This window comes from Pleurodeles waltl, chromosome 11, assembly GCF_031143425.1.
Source record: "Pleurodeles waltl isolate 20211129_DDA chromosome 11, aPleWal1.hap1.20221129, whole genome shotgun sequence".
Lineage (NCBI taxonomy): Eukaryota > Metazoa > Chordata > Amphibia > Caudata > Salamandridae > Pleurodeles > Pleurodeles waltl.
In genome coordinates, this window is record NC_090450.1 from 423,101,455 (window position 1) to 423,122,322 (window position 20,868).

At 45.2% G+C, this 20,868-nt stretch overlaps 1 protein-coding gene across 3 annotated transcripts in view; it reads right to left on the bottom strand.

Moving 5' to 3' along the window:
- GIGYF2 (GRB10 interacting GYF protein 2) overlaps positions 1-20,868 on the bottom strand; it is a 1,376,329-nt gene that overhangs the window by 97,689 nt on the left and 1,257,772 nt on the right. For all 3 annotated transcript variants that reach the window (XM_069213782.1, XM_069213784.1, XM_069213783.1), the window contains 2 exons: positions 11,859-12,070; positions 5,944-6,098 (listed from right to left, as the gene is read on the bottom strand). In XM_069213782.1, the coding sequence (XP_069069883.1) occupies positions 5,944-6,098; positions 11,859-12,070 (367 nt within the window). The remainder of the gene's footprint in view (positions 1-5,943; positions 6,099-11,858; positions 12,071-20,868) is intronic.

Genomic DNA, 20,868 nt, shown 5'->3' on the forward strand with positions numbered 1-20,868 from the left:
AACCCAGCCAATCAGATTCCTGCAACCTACAACTACAAGGAGGACTGCTGATCTGAAAGCCCTGCAGAGGTGACAGACGACAACTGACTTGGCCCCAGCCCTACCGGTCTGTCTCCAGACTCAAAGAACCTGCAAATCGACGCATCTGACAGGGACCAGCAACCTCTGACGACTCAGAGGACTGCCCTGAACCTGAAGGACCACCAAGTAACTCCCAAGAACAACGGCACTGTTCAAAAACAGCAACAACTTTGAGAAACTCTCCCTTCCCACCAGTAGCGTGAGACTTCTCACTCTGCACCAGACGCCCCCGGCTCGAGCTCCAGAGAACTAACACTGCAGAGAAGACTCCCAGGTGACTGTGACGACGTGAGTGACCTGAGTCGACCCCCCTGCACCCCCGCAGTGATGTCTGCAGAGAGGATCCAGAGGCTCCCCCTGACCGCGACTGTCTGGTAACAAGGAACCCGACGCCTGGACCAAGTACTGCACCCGCAGACCCCAGGACCGAGAGGAATCAACCTCCAGTGCAGGAGTGACCAGCAGGCGGCCCTCATCCTAGCCCAGTCAGTGGCTGGCCAGAGAATCCCCCCTGTGCCCTGCCTGCATTGCTTAAGTGACCCCCGGGTCCCTCTATTGCATCCTATAGCAAACCTGACGCAATCTTTGCACACTGCAGCCGGCCGCCCATGTGCTGCTGAGGGTGTGTTTTGTGTGCCTGTTTTTGTTCCCCCCAGTGCTCTACAAAACCCTCCTGGTCTGCTCCCCGAGGACACAGGTACTTACCTGCCAGCAGACCGGAACCGAAGCACCCCTGTTCTCCATAGGCACCTATGTTTTTTGGGCCCTCCTTTGACCTCAGCACCTGACCGGCCCTGTGTTGCTGGTGCGGTGACTTTGGGGTTGCCTTGAACCCCCAACGGGGCTGCTTATGCCCAGGAGACTGACTAAGTGCTTTACTTACCTGCAAATCCTAACAAAACTTACCACCCCCAGGAACTGTTGATTTTTGCACTGGGTCCACTTTTAAAATAGCTTATTGCCATTTTAACCTATACTGTGTGTACTACTGCTTTTATTCAAAGTTCCCTACTTAACTGTGTGGAGTACCTTGCATTTTATGTATTTACTTCAAATCTTGAGGTTCTAAAATAAATTAAGAAAATATATTTTTCTATAGAAAAACTATTGGCCTGGAGTTAAGTCTTTGAGTGTGTGTTCCTCATTTGTTGCCTATGTGTGTAAAACAAATGATTAACACTATCCTCTGATAAGCCTACTGCTCGACCACACTACGACAAAATAGAGCATTAGAATTATCTAATTTTGCCACTATCAACCTCTAAGGGGAACCTTTGGACTCTGCACACTATCTCGCACTTTGAGATAGTATATACAGAGCCAACTTCCTACACAGAGTGCCTGCTAAGAGCGTACTGTTTTCTTAGGCTAAAGGACAGTGTGATAGTAATAATAAAACAGCATCATGAGAGTGGCTTTCTGCTAAAAAAACTAAACACTACTTACGAAAATGTGTCTAGGTGGAAGTGCACTGCTGCAAGCCTAGTTAGCTAAAATAACGTGAATTAATTATGGTAAAAATAGCTATACAACACTGGGATATTGCATGTTTGCAGTTGGAGGAAAACCATTTCTGCTGTTGTTTTTTGGGTCTGCCTCCTTCAACTCCTCATTTTTTCCAACGTGTGGAGTTTGGCTTTCAACATATAACTGACCAGACTAAGGTGGCCGATCTGGTTCTTTAGATCTCTCTATGGCCACATAAGGCTAGCTCACTTAATTGGGAAATTATTACTGATAGCTGGAGATGTGAAATAGGACCCTTTATTCCTTGGTTGAAATATGTGAGGTCCATGGCCAAAGAAATTGGGTGGGAGGATATGTTCTTATCTCTGGCCTCGCTCACTAAGGCCGATGTACTTAAGGTTAAAAGCCTTTTCTTGTATCAAAACAGGATATCCAGGAAATAGAAGCAGATGCAAAAAATCTCTCATGTGGGATTATGCAGTCATAACCACCTCACCCAACATGAAGCAATACCTAAGCTGGGTCGCGAACCCTTCGAACGCACACTGTTATCTAAGTTTCGCCTAGGGACCATTAGCTCGCTTGTTTTCTCCTGGGTCAATTTGATACTGTGCTTGTTTGCCCGTGTGATGAGACTCCTGTGCAATCTCTTGATCGTTTTATCTTCTGTTGTAAATATAATATCAAGTTTATTAAAAAAAAAAAACTGTTTTTAACATGAATGGATTTGGACAACGGAAACCTGCACTTTACTTTTTAAGATCATTGCCTAGCATGAAGGTCAGTTTTAATGTTGGTAGTTTTTAAAATATGCAGTTTCCAAGAGAAGGTCCCTTCTATTTAAATGAGATCTGATTTTAGCAAGTGCAGTTTATTTGAATAGTTCTTTCTGGACAATGATGTATTTAATATTATGCTGCTTTTAAGAGTGTTTTTAAATAATCAAATAAAGCTTATGGATGATGATGGCAAGCGGCATGATAGCCAAACTACTCCAAAATGACAGAGCTGTCTGCTTCTGTGTTTAGGATACCTGGCAGGTGTATGGATATTAGCATAATGTTTCTCTGAATAGCAAATTTCCATGTATCCTGGGTTAGCTTGGACACAGCTTGTGATCTTGATCCTCCACTTATTTAGCTAAAACATTGTGGTTGTATTGTCCATCTGGATTTGTGCTGTTTTCTCTTTGAGGTGTGGCTGACAAGCCCTCAGAGATAGGCAAACAGTTCCCAGTTCCAACACAATTGAGCATTTCACTGCATCTTTTGTGCTCCACAGACCTCAGATATTCATTTTTCCGATGTGTGCTCCCCATCCTGTTAGGGTTGTCTCTGTAGTGATGGTGATATAGGGTGCTGGCTTTCTGAGGGATCTGCCTATAGTAATGTTCTCTGTACTTCACCACTGCATTTCTTTTTGCACTCTCTCTGTGTCACTCACAAAATCCTCTCAAATTCCGATTGATTATAACCAGGTTGTTGGAATCTTTCCTGGATTAGCGTCATCGCGAGTCACACATGGGGAATCTCTGGTGTGCAGGATATGACATCATGCCCATTACGTTCACTACATTCCTCACTGTTGGAGAATGTCCCTTCTTATATAGGTGAGCTTGATCTGTCAATGCCAGAACCCTCTTTGGTATGGGAAGTGATTAGGCCTTCTTTCAATTTAGTCTTGCCTCTAATAATGTCTTTTCTCTGTGTAGAGGTGAGTTCTCCAAATTCAGGGAGAAAACTAATTTTATATAAGTGACTTTGATCTCTCAATGCCAGGACCCTCTTTGGTGTGGGAAGTGCTTAGGCCTTCTTTCAATTTAGGTTTGCCTCTAATAATGTATTTTCTCTGTGTTGGGGTGAGTTGTCTAAATTCAGGGAGAAAACTAATTTTAGTAAAGTTAGCATCACTGTGTGAATGCTTTTGTGGCATTTTATGTAAATTTGCATTTACCAGCCAATTGTCTAGGTAGGGGTACACAAACTTTCTCAAGTTTGCAGTCAACACTACCAGACATTTTTTGTAACTCTGGGTGATGACTTTGTGAGAACTTTCTTGTGCCAGTTGTTTATGGACACATGCAGGTAAGCGTCCAAGTCTTTGGTCTCCATGTAGTCAGCATTCCAAAGGAGTGGGATGACCTCTTGCAGTGTGGACATTTTGAACTTTTAAGTTTTGAAAAACCTGCTCAAAAATCTTAAGTAGGTCTTACTTCCTGGTTAAGTTTTGGTACTAGGAAATAAACAAATTAAACCCCTTGGCTGATTTCCTTTTCTATTGCTGGCTTTCCTAAAGGCCCCTTTACTTCTTGTTGCAGGTGGGTTCTGTCTTTCTTGTTGACTTTTCAGTTTTTGTCATCACCTTGGTGGTCATTGTAAAAATCATATTCAGTACCCGTTTCCTATGATGTTCAGAATTCATTTGTCTGAGGTGATTGCTATCCACTCATTGATGAATCACCCTATTCCTCTCCCTACTGGTGTTGTGCATTGGGGGTTTTCAGGGAAAAGCCACCAGGTTATGGACCCTGACTCCTATGTGATCTGGAATCTTCCTCCACCTCGAAAAGGCTGGTGTGGAGCTGTGTGATACTATCACTGTGGGCGAGTTCTTTGCAGATTAGTCCGTTAAATAAATAGTTATTGGTAGGTGTTTGTTTCCAAACCATGTCTTCCCAAGTTTCTCCTGACACGTGCAACTCCTCTTTTGAATGCTCTTCGAAATTGAAGTGCCCTATCGCCTTTGCTGTGTCAATGTCCTTCTAATCTGTTGCAGTGCTTCCTATACAGCTGTGCCAAAAAGTTTGTCCTTTGTTAAGGGCATATTGATGACCAATGCCTGAACCTCTAAATTGAACCCTGACATCCTGCAGCTAAACATGCCTTCATAGGACTGTGGCCGTGTACATCTGCCTGCTTGCAGTGTCTGCAGCATCCAGTGCAGACTTTAAGAAGGTAATGACCATTGTACTCCCTTTCGGTATAAGTGTTTTATGACTTTTCCTGTATTGGTGGGAAAGTGTTTCAACGGCTCTTCCATCTTCTCAACCACTGTATGGCTGATGATGGTCTCTCTATCTTCTGCTTAAACTTTCATGTAATGGCCCCTTTTTTGGCTCTAGTTACAATGATGGGTTCCACCACTATATTTCCCTTGATGTAGGTGGGTCTTGTGAGAAGTGTTTGTACTTTCTGACCCTTGTGAACAGGGTCTCCATCAAGAAGGATGGATCAGTCTGCTCCTCCTCCTATGAGTCTGGTATTCTTCTGATGAGTGCATTCCACACTGCAATGTCGACAGACGGCAAAAGCCTCCAGGAGTACAAATTTACACCCTCTACAAGTGAACCACTGTTGAGATCCTGCCAGTCCCCCTGCTATTGTTTCAAGGTCCTGGAAGGAGCCCTGTTCATAAGTGTCTTCCTCCTCATATAAAAGCTCATGGCCTTTTTCGTGGGGCTCTGGTCCTCAAGCTTAGTGTGTTCCTATTCCTCTCTATTTCCTCCTCTCATCTTTCAAGGATTTGTAATCTGATCAGGGACTAGCCAAAGTGTGGTTTCATCTGCAGACGCAGCACCATTTCGTCCTCAAGTCAATGCTTCTTTCTCTTGACCACGAGCTCACATTGTTCGGTGTCAAGAATATTCAGCATCTTTCTCTTCAGAGTTTGGACGTCTTTAGACTTCTTTTCCTTCCCTCTGTCTTGATTGATTTTCAACATCAAGCCGGTGCCTGGTTTGAAGGCTTAACCTTCAACAGTGTCTTGTTCTAGGCATGTGGGGTTACGGTTCAGCCTCTGTTTAGTCACTGATGTTGTCAGTGTCTCAAGAGGGCTTTTGAGGACTTAAGAGTCTGAGGGTTTTAGTGTGGTTCCACTGCAGGTTTGTTACCCGAGGTTGTTGCCTTGCACTGCTTCCCTTTATGTCGTTCTCAAAGTCTCCTGTTTGATGAGGGAGACGCCACCCTCTTCAGGACTGGATTTCTCTACTTCAGCCATCTCTATTTCTTCATCATTTTCCTCCATTGTCACTGAATATAGACCAATATTTCTGAGGAAAGGCAGTTTCTGCTGTGACTATCATTGTGCAACGGACTCACCCTATGCTTCTCCCTCACTACGAGAGTCTTGGGTGGAATTTCCATGCATGTTTCACACTTCCATCAGCAAACAAAGGTTACAGATCTTGGAAATGTCTTTCCGATCATACCTGTAGTGCACAGCATGTGATTTTTCAAAAGGAGGCAAGGATGTGATGCAGCCAGCTTTCAACATTTTCTGACCAGAGCTATATCCCTAGGAATTTAAGTTCCTCCAACACACTCCCTCAATAGACCTCCCCCAACCTTCATGAAATAAGACATGGCTGCTAGGAAAATTGCATTTTTTTTTTCTTACCATCCAAGTTGTTGGCTGTATTGAGTGCATGGAGCATTTGTTCACACCACTGAGTGAAACCATCCTGGACCTTATTCATTCCCTGGAACAATTTCAGAAGCTTCTCCTCTTCCTCCACTTTTTTATTTTGGCGGCTGGTACCACCTACATTCTTACTGGGATGAAAAAGAAAATAAATGTGACAATGGGTACACAGATCAGGATAAAATTCAAACAAAATGTTACTCATCTTTGTTAACATTTCTTCTGGTGCATACTTTATTTTACCACTGGTTTCTCCCTTTTAGAACACACACTGACAACAGACTGATCCATGGACGTCATTTAGGTGGCTTGCCCTTTGCGCCCCCTGGCCTCGGTGGTGGCAAATTCAATGCCAGGCACACAGTGGCAGCTCGTCCTTATGGGCGTCAGCTGGGGCTCCATTCTCATTTCTTTCAATTTTTTTATTACACTAGTAGTGAATAAAAGCATAATATTAGTGAATAATAGCATAATATTATCTGATCTGGAGAAGTTTTCCAACAATGCTTCTGTGTAATGGTAGGTGGTACAATGTAGCTCTCTACCACCCAGGAAGTGACTGAGCAATCTCACATAAGTGACACTCTACATACTGCTGTTCCTTCATTCTTTCTCTTTCTGCTCCCTCCGACATGTAGTGCTTGTGCAAACTGTCAATGACTGTGTTGATCACTAACTTGGGACCTTCTTGAATTTTAAACCATTCAACACAAGTGTGATAATGAGGAACATAAGGTTAGTTAAGAGTATCCAACAGAAAGAGCATCAATTTAAAATAACGTTTCCTTCCAATGGATATTTTTAAGGACATATTCCTCACTGTCATAAAAGATGATATAGCCATAAATCCTAAAGGTGGAGGGTCAGGTGAGCAGACTCGGGCCAGAAAATCGTGCAGAGCCATGGAGGAAAAGGTGTGATTCTACCAGACACGACTGTCAAGGCAGAAGTGTTTAGTGAATGTGTGCACAGATGGCCTTGTTGCAGTTAGAGCTCCAGAACAGAAAAAATCTTTGTATATGTCGTCATATCAGCCGTGGCTCTCTGCAAATGAGCATGCATGCCTTCGGGGAGTTTCTTCTTAGACAGTGCGTATCAGATTTGATGCACAAGACTATGGACCTTGACAGTGTTCTCTTCTGCACTGCCTCACCTTTCTTCACTCCAAAAAACCCTACAAAGAGCAGGTCATCAACATGGTGGTCCTTTTTGGCATCAAAATAAATATTAGCACTCTTCTAGGGTCGAGCGGATAGTGCCTCTCCTCCTTCGGAGGATGAGGTGAAGCAAAAAAATGTTGGCAGACTGATAGATTGGTCTACGTGTAAGGGAGTCACAACCTTTTAAAGAAAGGCTATCTGGGTCCACAGCACTAATTTGTCCAAAAAGGCGCTACGTGGTGCTTGCATCGAAAGCAACTGACCTGATAGTAATAAAGAAAACAATTTTGGTTGTCCAAAGTTTTAAGGAGCAGCTGTGAATTGGTTTTAAGGGCGTGAAACACAAGGAATGCTAAAAATACATTCAAATTCCATTGTTACATAAACAATGGCTTTGGAGAAACCATGGGTCAGACCTTTTATAAAATGCATCAGATCCAGGGACTTGAATAAAGATGGTTTGTCAGGTAAACAAAGGCTGAAAGGGCTGACAAGTCACTTTTTACTGTGTCCAGTGCAAGGCTGTGGGGGACTAACAAGACCTCAAACCACAAAATATCAGAAAGTTTGGCTTGCAAAATTCCAACAGCACCCTGCACTTAAGGACTTCATGGAAGGACATCTCCCTGCAAGGCTAACATCAACTTCCTTAGTCGGAAAGCTGAAAGCATTTAATTGCTGCTCCTCCTGAGGTTGCGAAGATTCTGGCACATGACATTACCCTTTTACTGAGACAGGAGGTTCTTCTGAAGTAGTAGCTAGATGGGAAGGCGAACGCTCAAGGCAGTCTGGGTATTAATCTCAAGGACTAGTCTAGGGCAGCTAAGATGTCTGGGGCCCGGTTCAGCTTCATTTTCCTCAGAACTCGAGGCAGTTAAGCTAGTGGTGAACTAGTTACTTACCTTCAGTAATGCCTTATCTAATAGAGACTATCTAGCCGGAGATTCTTTGCTTTAGAATAGTCCTAATGAGTCAGAATGTATTCAGAAATGTTTAGGCAGTACCTCTGCACATCTATAGGTGACATGGATTGGCTCAGCGTCTGCATCATCCATGCCAGCTGAGATGTGCGCAGCGCCTATACATTGGCCACTCCAGGGTGTTGAGATCAGTTACTATTGGAGTCATTTCAGTGCCAAAAGCGCAGAGCCTGCAGGGGCTTACACTAGTTGGAGCAATCCATTTGCGTAAGTGGTGAAGGTATGTGTGTGAGTGCTGGGGTGGGGGGGGGGGGGCAGTAGTAAGGAATCTGCAGCTACACAGAGTCTCTACCAGATAAAGCATTACTGAAGATAAGTACCTTGTTAATCTGACAGATACTTCGAGTTGCAGATTTCCTACCATAGGATAGATACACAGTAGATACCCAAGCAATCCATTCCCGGTGGTGGGTCTGCGAACATATTCAGACCAAGAACTCCTAGGGGTCAGAAGGGGCAAAATGTCTGTCGCAACAGACCTGAATGTCCAGGCAGCAGTACTTGGCAAACATGTGCAAAGATTGTAGGAAGCTGGCTCTGTATATACTATACCAAAGTAAGGTTTAGTGTGCACAGAGTCCAGTGTATGCCCAGAGGCTTTAAAGCGGCTAAAGTAGAGAATACTAATGCTCTCCCTTTTGGTAGTGTAGTCGAGCAGTTAGGCCTATCAGAGGGTAGTGCTAAGGATTTGTTGTACACATACAGTCAAGAAATGCGGCACACACTCAATGACTAACTCCAGGCCAAAGTTTATGTATACAAAAATACACTTTACTACTTTATTTCTAGAACTAAAAGGATCTTTGTTGCAAGTAAGTACAGTTTCAAGAATGTATCACTTTCAAGTATCAAATGCACTTTGTTTGAAATTCACAGATAATGGTTTTCAAGTAGTTAAGTAATACTTTTCAATATCAAAAGTCCACACACAGTGCAATTTTCATTGAAGGCAATGCAGACCTAGGGGTAAGTACTAGACTTATGGTCCCAGTCTTTGGGGGTTAAGGTGTCCACAGGGCAAAGTTTAGGAAGACACCAAAGATGCAGAGGTCAAAGTTGGTGTGGGGTGCCCAATGGAATCCTATGGAGAGTGGGGGCACTCAGAAGTGAACGGTTTGAAGGTAAGTACCCACAGTTTCAGGGCACAGGCCCTGGGGGTTTTATACCAGCACGGGGGTTGGGTTCAAAGGTAAGCACCAAACACACACCCGCCGTGGCACAGTGGCAGCCGGGTGCAAACAAAGCGTTGGGTACCTAAAGATTTTTCTTGGAAAACTCTGGGTTCAAAAGAGGCTGCAGTCTAGGTCCAGGGGGTCGGCTGAGGAAGTCCAACGGATGGACAGGTAAGTTGAGGCTCCTCTGGATATTGATGGACCATCCGTTGGGTTCCCCAAGGCCAGAGGGCTGTGGGTGCAGGGGTATCATTGGGCATCGGTGTTTTTCATAGGATCCTGTCGCGGTGAAGGGGGTCCTCTGGATTCAGGCTGCAGGTGTCGTCGTAGTGGCGAGGAGGGGTCAACCCGGGGTGGGATCAAGGTAGGAATAGGCTGGGGACTCTCTTGTCCTGTGGGCCAACTGGACTTGTGCCGTGGGCATCGGGTGCACAGTGGGCAGGGCAGTCCTGGTTGGAGGTCTCTTTGTGGACATGGTCACTGTCCTTAGGAGTTCCTGGTCTTTAGGAAAGGCAAGCAATCACATGGGGGTTTACAGAGGTCGCTGGTCCTGGAGGATTAGTCTTTTTGTAGAAGGAGACTTGAAGCTGCCCAGAGGCCATTAGGGCTGGAGCAAAATGCCTGTTGTCAGCTGAAGTCTTCCCCTGCTGGTGCGGCCCTTCACTCCTTCAGTTCACCAGGAATCTGAAAGCAAGGATCAGGGGTGCCCCTAAACACTAGATTTAGGGGCATAACAGTGGTACGCGGCTGTAGCCAATGGCTACTGACCTTGAGGCTGGCTATACCCTTCCCGAGGTTGGGGGTGGGAGAGGCGTGTTTAGGGAACACATACATAACCCTATTGGCTATCACTCTCCAAAACAAGATGGAAGATTCTGCCAGGAGACACTCACCTCAACTCTGGGTAATCTAGGGGTGGTCCCAGCTGCGGCGGACACTGCTCCTCGTGTTTACTAATTTTCCGGCCGGACCTGCCACCAAAAGTGGGGACTAGTTTGGGCAGGGATGGGAGGGGGTGTGTGTGGTTATCACCACTAGCTGGAGTGCCCTGAGGCAGCAGAACCAGAGGGTGGAACCTTTGAGGCTCACCACCAAATGTTACAGTTCCTTCAAGGGTGGGGGGGGGGGGGGGGGGGGGGGGTGTGAAGCACCTCAACCCAGAGAAGGCTTGGCCCTGATCCCTGAGAGCACAAATGCCCTCACCCCATGGGGTCAAAAACTTGTCTGATGGTGGCAGGCTGGCATAGATTGGTCAGCCTCACACTAGAGAGTTGGGTGAATTTCAGGGGGCATCTCTAAGATGCCCGCTGTGTGCATCTCACAATAACTTTAACACTGGCATCAGTGTGGGTTCACTGAGCTGAGAAGTTTGATACCAAACTTCCCAGTCTTCAGTGAAGCCATTATGGAGCTGTGGAGTTTGTGCCCAGCCCATGTACTCAATATGGCTACACTGCACTAACAGGGTCTTAGAATGGACTTGTAGGGGAATATTACTCATGTAGCTATGCCTTCACAGCCTTAGGGCTATAAGGCCTGCTAGGGGGTGACTTACATGTGCCACAGGCAGTGGTTTGTGGGCATGGCACCCAGGGAGGATGCCATGTTGATTTTACCTGTTTCTCTCAACCAACACACAATCTGCAATGGCAGTGTGTGTGCGTTTAGTGAGGGGTCCCTTAGGAAGGCACAATACATGTTGCAGCCCTTAGGGACCCTCCCTGGTCACAGGGCCCTTGGTACCACTGGTACCTTTTACAAGGGACTCAGCTGTGTGCCACGGGATGTGCCAACTGTGGAAGCAATGGTACAGTTTCAGGAAAAAACACAGGTGCTGTGGCCTGGTCAGCAGTTTACCAGCACACACTCATTCAACTTATAATTAGGTATCAGGCAAAAAAAAAGGGGGGGATGGGTAACTATGCCAAAAGGGGCACTTTCCTACAGCACACCTTTGACTTGGAATTAACCGAAGATTTGGAATGGCAGCTGGACTTTTTGCAGAAAAGGTGACATGACTGAGACGCCCTGTGACGTGGAACAGGATTTGTGCTTCGACCATTAACTTTTTTTTTTATGTCTGCCCCATACACATTCACCTCCTGTTCCCAGATTGCAGTTTGTTGCGTGAGAGCACACTTACTGCACAACTTTGAGTTGTGACTGGAGCCCAAGCATCACAATTACACATTGTACAGATCCGTCCCAGACATCTATTTCCTGCAGTCTCAGCTCAGTTTAAATCCGGTTGTTAACTTCCATGCTATTATGGAGTCACCACAGCGGCCCACAGTGCTACAGCATTGCTAGTAAACTTCTCCAGCTTTAGTCTGACACCTGAGAGCATTCTGAATATGAGGAACCTGCTGTCACAAGTAATCACCAGAAATATTTCACATAAAGCACAAAAGCAAAGCAGTGTAAGAAAATAAAGGGTTTGTAGGAGACAACATCAGTAAGAGAATTCCTTCTAAAGAAAACTTAGGGAAGATAATCACTTGTGATTAGGGCATTGAATATAAATAAGGAGAAAGTTTCTCAAATTAAACATACAATGCCCTCAGAGAAAGAATCTTTACCTTAAGCTGGAGTTATTCTTACTCTTGTTTCTGTTGGCAGTGTTACGTGGCCCAACATCCTTTGCAGCATCGTCCCAGAAGCCCAAATTGGAGTTTTTGCTGTCCACGTTGCTCCATATGCCACTGGAGGAGTCAGAGGTCCATTGGCTGGTGGGACTTGTATTTATAGTCCCCCAGACGGAACTCCCAACATTGGTTTGAACGCTGGAAGGCTGACGAGAAATACAAAAATGTGAGAAAGCGTGGAAAAGGAGGAAATCAAGGTAAGGGATTTATTTTATTTATGTTGCAATTTTAAATATTCTACGTAGAGCAGGCCTAGTCTTGGCAAGTTTCTGAACACTTTACAAGGCACAGTATGCAATGGAAGATAATGGAGGCAAGGTACAAGGATGCATAAAGTGTAGCTTTATCTTAAGCTGAGTTTACATCATTGAGAAACAATATGGGTAACATATAAGTCTACCAGGGTTTACAATGGTTTACATGGTGGAGGATTAAAAATTAGTTCAGTGGTAGTGCATATAATGGAGTGTACAAAAAGTTGACCTGGATTACAAAAGCAAACTATTAAACCTTTAGCCAAAAACACCTATAAAACAAAACATGCTGGTGCTCAAATAGCATTGAAGTCCACTTGTACAAAACAACAGTGTATGTAAACAGTGAGCAAATAAGTCAACAGGAGTTGCCCTAGAGTTTCAAGCCTGTCTCTCAAGATGGCTGAACTTTCTTGGCCAGAAATCTCAGCTGCAGTTATGAGCACAAAGCGTAGCATACAACGTCATCCTGTCACACGAGAGAACATGCCTTTAGAATTAGGCAAAAATCATGTAAAATGGGTTTAGAATACCAAACAACGCAACCAGGTGAACACTGACCACTTAAACACATTTGACCCGTTATTTATTAAGAAGTTCCTTTAAAATAAAGTTTTTCGCAAGTGTCCTCAATAGATTAAAAGTGTTTTTTTTTTTTTTAAGTAAGCATGTAAGGCATTTCAGAACCCTTGAGCATTTCCTGAAAAAGATCTGGACAGGTTTTTTTTTTTTTTTTTTTTTTAAAGACGGGCCACCAAGCAGAAATTTGTTCTTGTTTACAAATAACCTGGAACCACCAGTGAGTCTCAGATTCAGGGTCAGGTATTTTTGACTGTTAAGATGGACAACCTTTACATTAGACATTTGTTGTTTTTTGTGCTAGAGCTTTGATAGGCTGCCAAGTGAGAGCAGGGTGAAATGTTCAGGTTTTATTTTAGGCTGGCTAGTCAGTCGTGAGGCAATGACATGTAAAATTGCTTTCAGTGGGGCAAGACTTTTTTTTATTTTTATTTTTTTAGGAGACCCATGAGGATAGTACACCCACTGTCTAAGTGGCATATGAATAATATGTTCCTAATGGCTTTGATTTCCTGCCACTAGTAGGCTGCAGTTTAACAATGAGGCTGTAATTTGCATGATGCTAGGAGCCAAAGTTATTGTCACCAAAAATAAATCTTCAAAGTAAGCAAACTAACCAACTGCACTGGTTTGAATGTTGAAGTTATAAAAAAGGAAAAATCCAAATTCAAATCCTACTACATTACTATAAAAGATGTGGGAGGAAACCAGTTTCACACACCTTTTGAGAAAACCCATCAAAAGGGGCGACCTAAACAAAGGTGGTTGATCAAGGAATGTAAGGAAATGCCTCCTTGGCATGGTTACCCCCTGACTTTTTGCCTTTGCTGATGCTATGTTTTGAATTGAAAGTGTGCTGAGGCCTGCTAACCAGGCCCCAGCACCAGTGTTCTTTCCCTAACCTGTACTTTTGATTCCACAATTGGCACACCCTGGCATCCAGATAAGTCCCTTGTAACTGGTACCTCTGGTACCAAGGGCCCTGATACCAGGGAAGGTCTCTAAGGGCTGCAGCATGTATTATGCCACCCTAAGAGACCCCTCACTCAGCACAGACACACTGCTTACCAGCTTGTGTGTGCTAGTGAGAACAAAATGAGTAAGTCGACATGGCACTCCCCTCAGGGTGCCATGCCAGCCTCTCACTGCCTATGCAGTATAGGTAAGACACCCCTCTAGCAGGCCTTACAGCCCTAAGGCAGGGTGCACTATACCATAGGTGAGGGTACCAGTGCATGAGCACTGTGCCCCTACAGTGTCTAAGCAAAACCTTAGACATTGTAAGTGCAGGGTAGCCATAAGAGTATATGGTCTGGGAGTCTGTTTTACACGAACCCCACAGCACCATAATGACTACACTGAAAACTGGGAAGTTTGGTATCAAACTTCTCAGCACAATAAATGCACACTGATGCCAGTGTACATTTTATTGTAAAATACACCACAGAGGGCACCTTAGAGGTGCCCCCTGAAACTTAACCGACTATCTGTGTAGGCTGACTGGTTCCAGCAGCCTGCCACACTAGAGACATGTTGCTGGCCCCATGGGGAGAGTGCCTTTGTCACTCTGAGGCCAGTGACAAAGCCTGCACTGGGTGGAGATGCTAACACCTCTCCCAGGCAGGAGCTGTAACACCTGGCGGTGAGCCTCAAAGGCTCACCCCTTTGTCACAGCCCCGCAGGACACTCCAGCTAGTGGAGTTGCCCGCCCCCTCCGGCCCCCACTTTTGGCGGCAAGGCCGGAGAAAATAATGAGAATAACAAGGAGGAGTCACTGGCCAGTCAGGACAGCCCCTAAGGTGTCCTGAGCTGAGGTGACTCTAACTTTTAGAAATCCTCCATCTTGCAGATGGAGGATTCCCCCAATAGGATTAGGGATGTGACCCCCTCCCCTTGGGAGGAGGCATAAAGAGGGTGTACCCACCCTCAGGGCTAGTAGCCATTGGCTACTAACCCTCCAGACCTAAACACGCCCTTAAATTTAGTATTTAAGGGCTTCCCTGAACCTAAAGATTTAGATTCCTGCAACTACAAGAAGAAGGACTGCCGAGCTGAAAGACCCCTGCAGAGGAAGACCAGAAGACACCAACTGCCTTGGCCCCAGACTTACCGGCCTGTTTCCTGCCTTCCAAAGAACCTGCTCCAGCGACGCTTTCCAAGGGACCAGCGACCTCTGAATCCTCTGAGGACTGCCCTGCTTCGAAAAAGACAAGAAACTCCAGAGGACAGCGGCACTGCTCCAAAAGAACTGCAACTTTGTTACAAGGAGCAGATTTAAAGACCCCTGCAATTCCCCGCAAGAAGCGTGAGACTTGCAACACTGCACCCGGCGACCCCGACTCGACTGGTGGAGAACAACCAACTCAGGGAGGACCCTCCGGCGACTCTACGACTGTGAGTAACCAAAGTTGTCCCCCCTGAGCCCCCACAGCGACGCCTGCAGAGGGAATCCCCAGGCTCCCCCTGACCGCGACTGTCTGAACTCCATTTCCCGACAGCTGGAAAAGGCCCTGCACCCGCAGCCCCCAGCCCCTAAAGAAACGGAACTTCTGTGCAGGAGTGACCCCCAGGAGGCCCTCTCCCTTGCCCAGGTGGTGGCTACCCTGAGGAGCCCCCCCCTTGCCTGCATCGCTGAAGAGACCCCTTGGTCTCCCATTGAAACCTGAAGGAAACCCGACGCGTGTTTGCACACTGCACCCGGCCGCCCCCGCGCTACTGAGGGTGTACTTTCTGTGCTACTTTGTGTCCCCCCCGGTGCCCTACAAAACCCCACTGGTCTGCCCTCCGAAGACGCGGGTACTTACCTGCTGGCAGACTGGAACCGGGGCACCCCCTTCTCTCCATTATAGCCTATGTGTTTTGGGCACCTCTTTGACCTTTGCACCTGACCGGCCCTGAGCTGCTGGTGTGATAACTTTGGGGTTGCTCTGAACCCCCAACGGTGGGCTACCTTGGACCAAAAACTGAGAACTGTAAGTGACTTACTTACCTGTGAAAACTAGCAATAACTTACCTCCCCCAGGAACTGTGAAAATTGCACTGTGTCCACTTTTAAAACAGCTTATTGTGTTTTATGACAAAAGTATTCATGCTAATGTAATGATTCAAAGTTCCTAGAGTACTTACCTGCAATACCTTCCAAACAAGCTATTACATGTGAAATTTGAACCTGTGGTTCTTAAAATAAACTAAGAAAATATATTTTTCTATAACAAAACCTATTGGCTGGATTTGTCTCTGAGTGTGTGTACCTCATTTATTGTCTATGTGTATGTACAACAAATGCTTAACACTACTCCTTGGATAAGCCTACTGCTCGACCACACTACCACAAAATAGAGCATTAGTATTATCTCTTTTTACCACTATTTTACCTCTAAGGGGAACCCTTGGACTCTGTGCATGCTATTCCTTACTTTGAAATAGCACATACAGAGCCAACTTCCTACAAGGAACCACTTGAAGGTTGTGTGGAAATGGGCTGTATTATATGATGTGATTGTGTGACCTCACTGTATCTTGCTTTTACCAACCCCTTTAGGTGCAGTAGGGTTATTGTGGGAACGCCTTGGCTCAACCATGGGTAGCTGTGGCTCTGATCAGTCAGGTTTGCACAAAGGAAAAAGTGTAAATTATTCAAACAGCACCAAAACAATTACAGAAGAAATACACAAGACACTCAAGAAATCTAACACCTATTTATAAAAACAGACTCATTTTCGACACTAAAATGAAAAAGAACCATCACAGGGTTCTAGAGATGCAGATTTTACAAGGTACAGTAAATATGCACTTATTTAACCTAACTGAGAACAAGCATTGGCACATCTAGCACATCTGACACTTAGAAACTCTACACTCCAACAAGGTCTGGGAGCCAAAGTGCCCTTTTTATGCCCAGAAAATGCCCTCAGGTAGGAATATGGTCAGTAGGCTACAAGGTTCCCTCTCTCCTGATAACCACTTTCTTCAAGCCATGGCATCAGACTATTCCAGAAGTCTCTATTCTGCCCACTCTCAAAACGGCAGAATCTCCCTCCTGGTGTGTACAGTGCCCAAGTCCAACCCGGAGGTGGGGCTACATGCCCCTAGCGGTTTGACAACTGTTCCCCAGTTCCAGCCTGCCTAAACAATACAGCAGCCCCTCTTCCAAGGGTTTCCCATTTGCCCTTCAAATCCGGCTTCTCCTTTGAAGCTCGCCTTTTGGCCCAACACCAGTGTGGCTTCCTGCCAGGAAGAGGTAATGCCCCTCTTCCACACAAGCTTCTATTGTGTCCTTTCTTGGAAGTCGTTTGCATGTCCTCCATAGGAGGGCAGAATGCTGTCTCAGGGACAGATCTCGTTGTGCAACCGTGAATGGACACATAAGGTACTATGGGCAACAAAGTGGCAACTTTGTAGATGTTTCACACTGCAACACATTACATTAATTCCAGCTTTCACCATCGAGTCAGGCTTAATGTAACAAGTTGTTTGATACTGAACAGTATCAAATTTAGTAGACCCAGTCAGAAGCTAGTAGGGCTGCCTTGGCAGCTTGTAACTCCGTACTTGCCAATGGGGCTACTACCCTTTAGTAAAAACGAAAAACGCAGGTTTTTAATATTGAAACATGTAAAAACACATGTTCCACTTTTTAATACACAGCACCCTGGCTTTACGGTGTTACAAACCACTGCTGCAGTCCCTGGTGTTGCTCTCTAACTTACAGGCCCTGGGTACCACATTCTAGGGACTCATAAGTAAGTTAGCTAATGCCAATTGGGTATAAGCCAATCAAACATTAATATTTTGAGGTCAGGACATAAGCATGGAGGTCTGGTAAGCAAGCCTCAGTGAGCTCTCAGAGTCGAAAAACCAGAAGCATCAGTTGAAAACTTTACAAAAAAAGGCATTCCCTTACAAAGTCACATCATGCAGCAAAGTAGCCTTCACATTAGAGATAGCCAAGTTCAGCTAGGCAACAGAAAGCAGTACATCAAAGAGGAAGACTGAAAGGGAGTCAAACTCTCAGCCTTGCACCAGGTAGCTAATCTTGATGAAGGGAAGGCACACTACAGGGTTTTGCATGCAGGCACCCCTGACATGAGGTACCCACTGTAAGAAAGTGGATTATTATGTGGTGTGGTTGTGAGATCTAACCATTTAATAATGTCACAGTCTTTACCAGGTCCAGTTAAGTTTCTTTACATAAAACTGTTAGCTCAGATCTTGATAGCTGTTGCTTAATTGAAGGATCAAGTGTAAAGCATTTAAGAGTACCAACACAGTTAATAAGTAAGAAACACAACATAATAAAAAAAACTGACAACAAAGTATAAAAATAGAGCACATTATTATCATTAAAAGTTTTATAGGGTGAAAGAAAAGATGAATTTGAGGTAAGTAAATCACCGCAGTTCTCTTTTAAGAAATTCAATTAATCGTATGCGGCTTAGTAGACAAGCAGCTAGTATGGCTACTTCTCTGTACTTGAATGGGCCACAATGGGTTGGTCAGAGGGAGAACTTCAGTTAAGGGAGACAGTTACTTGTCAGGTGGAGCAGTCTTGCAGTCAGTCCCCAGTGCACTTTTCTCCTTTTACCACGTTCCAGCCAAAAGGCAGTCCTGATGCTGGGGATGCAAAATAACGAGGATGCAGAGAATGTTGAGGAGACGATGAAGAGATGGGGTGATTGTTCCTAGCGCCATCCTGGTAACCATGAGCATGGATTATCTCCAGCCTCAGGCTCCTACTTTGCATAAGAGGTGACCAGTGGAGGTCCCGTCGCAACTGGTCCCTGGTTACAGCAGTCTCACCTGTCCCTCAGAGGTAAGTAAATCCTTTTCTTTGGGGACCTTGAGTCCACTTCGACTTTGGCTACGGGTCCCACAATCTTGGGACACCTCAGGAAATCCGGACTTAGTCACCTAGTAGGCATTTAGCAATGGGCAAGTGTGTCTGGGCAGTTAGGACCCCCGCACAGTGCAGGGTTCTTTAGCTTCGGTGGTCCTGAATCTTAACAGAAGGCTAGCCAACTAGGCCTTGGAGTCACTTCTTCCATTCTGGCAAAAGTAGAGGTCTTTTCCACGAGTGGGCATAGCAGGTACAGTCCTCTTTACGGGTCTCTTAGGTAAAGCAGGCGCAGTCAAGTCTTTGGTGCAGCCACTCTTTGCTGGGTCCAGGGAGCAGCAGTGCAAGCCTTCTGTCTTCTTGCCAGTCCAGTAGTGATATGAGAATAGTGGGTCTGGGGTGCCACTTTTATGTCACCTTCTTCTTAGAAGGCGTGGAGGACTTGCTTGCCAATGGGGCAATAGATAATACAAGGCAATCTTTCCCTCGGGAGGTCAGATCAAATAAAATTATGTCTTCTGCATACATAAGTGTGTGCTATGAGCAAGACCCCACCCTGAGGGGAAAAGTATTCACCTGCAATAACTGTTGTAAGAAATCTGACATATAAATCGAAAACAACAAAGGAGCTAACAGGCAACCCTGCTTCAACCTACTGTATGTTGGTATAGCTGGGTTGAGACCTATAGAACTCCCTAATAAAACTTTCCACTAAGTTGAGGTGTGGAGTGCTATTATTAATCTGAGCACATTAGAAGGGATACCCATAGATGATAGTTTAAACCATAAAATAAGTCTGGCTACTCAAACAGTCAAACATTCAATAAACACGGTATATACCACTTGATGTTTATTGACAACATATTTGTCAAAAACAGACTGTAGCACAACAATATTGTCCTTTACCTAACGATTGCCTATAAAGCTTCACTGCTCCATTGGGATTGTATTTGCCTCTTCCACCTATAATTTCAAATGTTCCAGAATTCTCCAGGCAAAAATCTTACCTAAAGTAACAAGTAGAGCTCCCTTGTGCTATTATGTTTCCCTTTTTATGCAGTGGCACAATAATACTCCCTTTCTCTGATGTTGGAAATAGACCAGTGACATAACAGTATGCAAGTATTGGCCTCATAACTTTAGCCCATACTTACGTTTTCTCTTTGAACACAGCAATTGGAATCTCATATGGACTCATGGTGGAAGGCTATCTTGGTCTCCTTATATAGAAAACTATTTGATTGTGATTTGGGGAGTAATGGTGGTTGTAGAAGCTGTTGCAGGCAACAGTCCTCCCTCCTCTTCTCCACTCCCTCAAAGCCTTTTTAATGAACACTTGAGGAAGCATGTGCAGGCTGAAAGAAAGTTGGGGGGGGGGGGGGGCACTCCTTACATTTGTGCACTTGCTGTCCATCACTACTGACAGTCTGATCTCTCAGATAGTCAAGCAAGGCCACACCCTTTCATTCCAAGATTTTCTTCCTCCCTCCCCTCCATCTTCTATCACCTTAGATGAACTTGCTCACATTTTGCAGCACAGCGTTCTACCTCTTACTTGTGAAGTGCAATTAAGTTGGTTCCAGAGTTAAGAAATCAGACAGGGTTGCTAGGCAACTGCAGAGCATATAAGGAAAATGTCACTTACCCAGTATACATCTGTTCGTGGCATTAGTCGCTGCGGATTCACATGCTGTGCATAGTCCGCCATCTGGTGTTGGGTCGGAGTGTTACAAGTTGTTTTTCTTCGAAGAAGTCTTTTTGAGTCACGAGACCGAGGGACTCCTCCTCCTTTGTTTCCATTGCGCATGGGCGTCGACTCCATCTTAGATTGTTTTCCCCGCAGAGGGTGAGGTAGGAGTTGTGTATGTTAGTAATAGTGCCCATGCAATGGAATGAATAAGTATGTACAAGATAAAGGTTAAGGTAATATATTTACAAATGTAAAAATGTTGGAGATTACTTCCAAACGGCCACAGGCTCCCGGGGAGGCGGGTGGGCGCATGTGAATCTGCAGCGACTAATGCCACGAACAGATGTACACTGGGTAAGTGACATTTTCCGTTCGGTGGCATGTGTAGCTGCAGATACACATGCTGTGCATAGACTAGTAAGCAGTTATCTCCCCAAAAGCAGTGGTTCAGCCTGTAGGAGTGGAAGTAGTTTGAAATAAAGTTCTTAGTACAGCTTGACCTAGTGTGGCTTGTTGTGCAGATAGCACGTCTACACAGTAGTGCTTAGTAAATGTGTGAGGCGTAGACCATGTTGCTGCCTTACATAT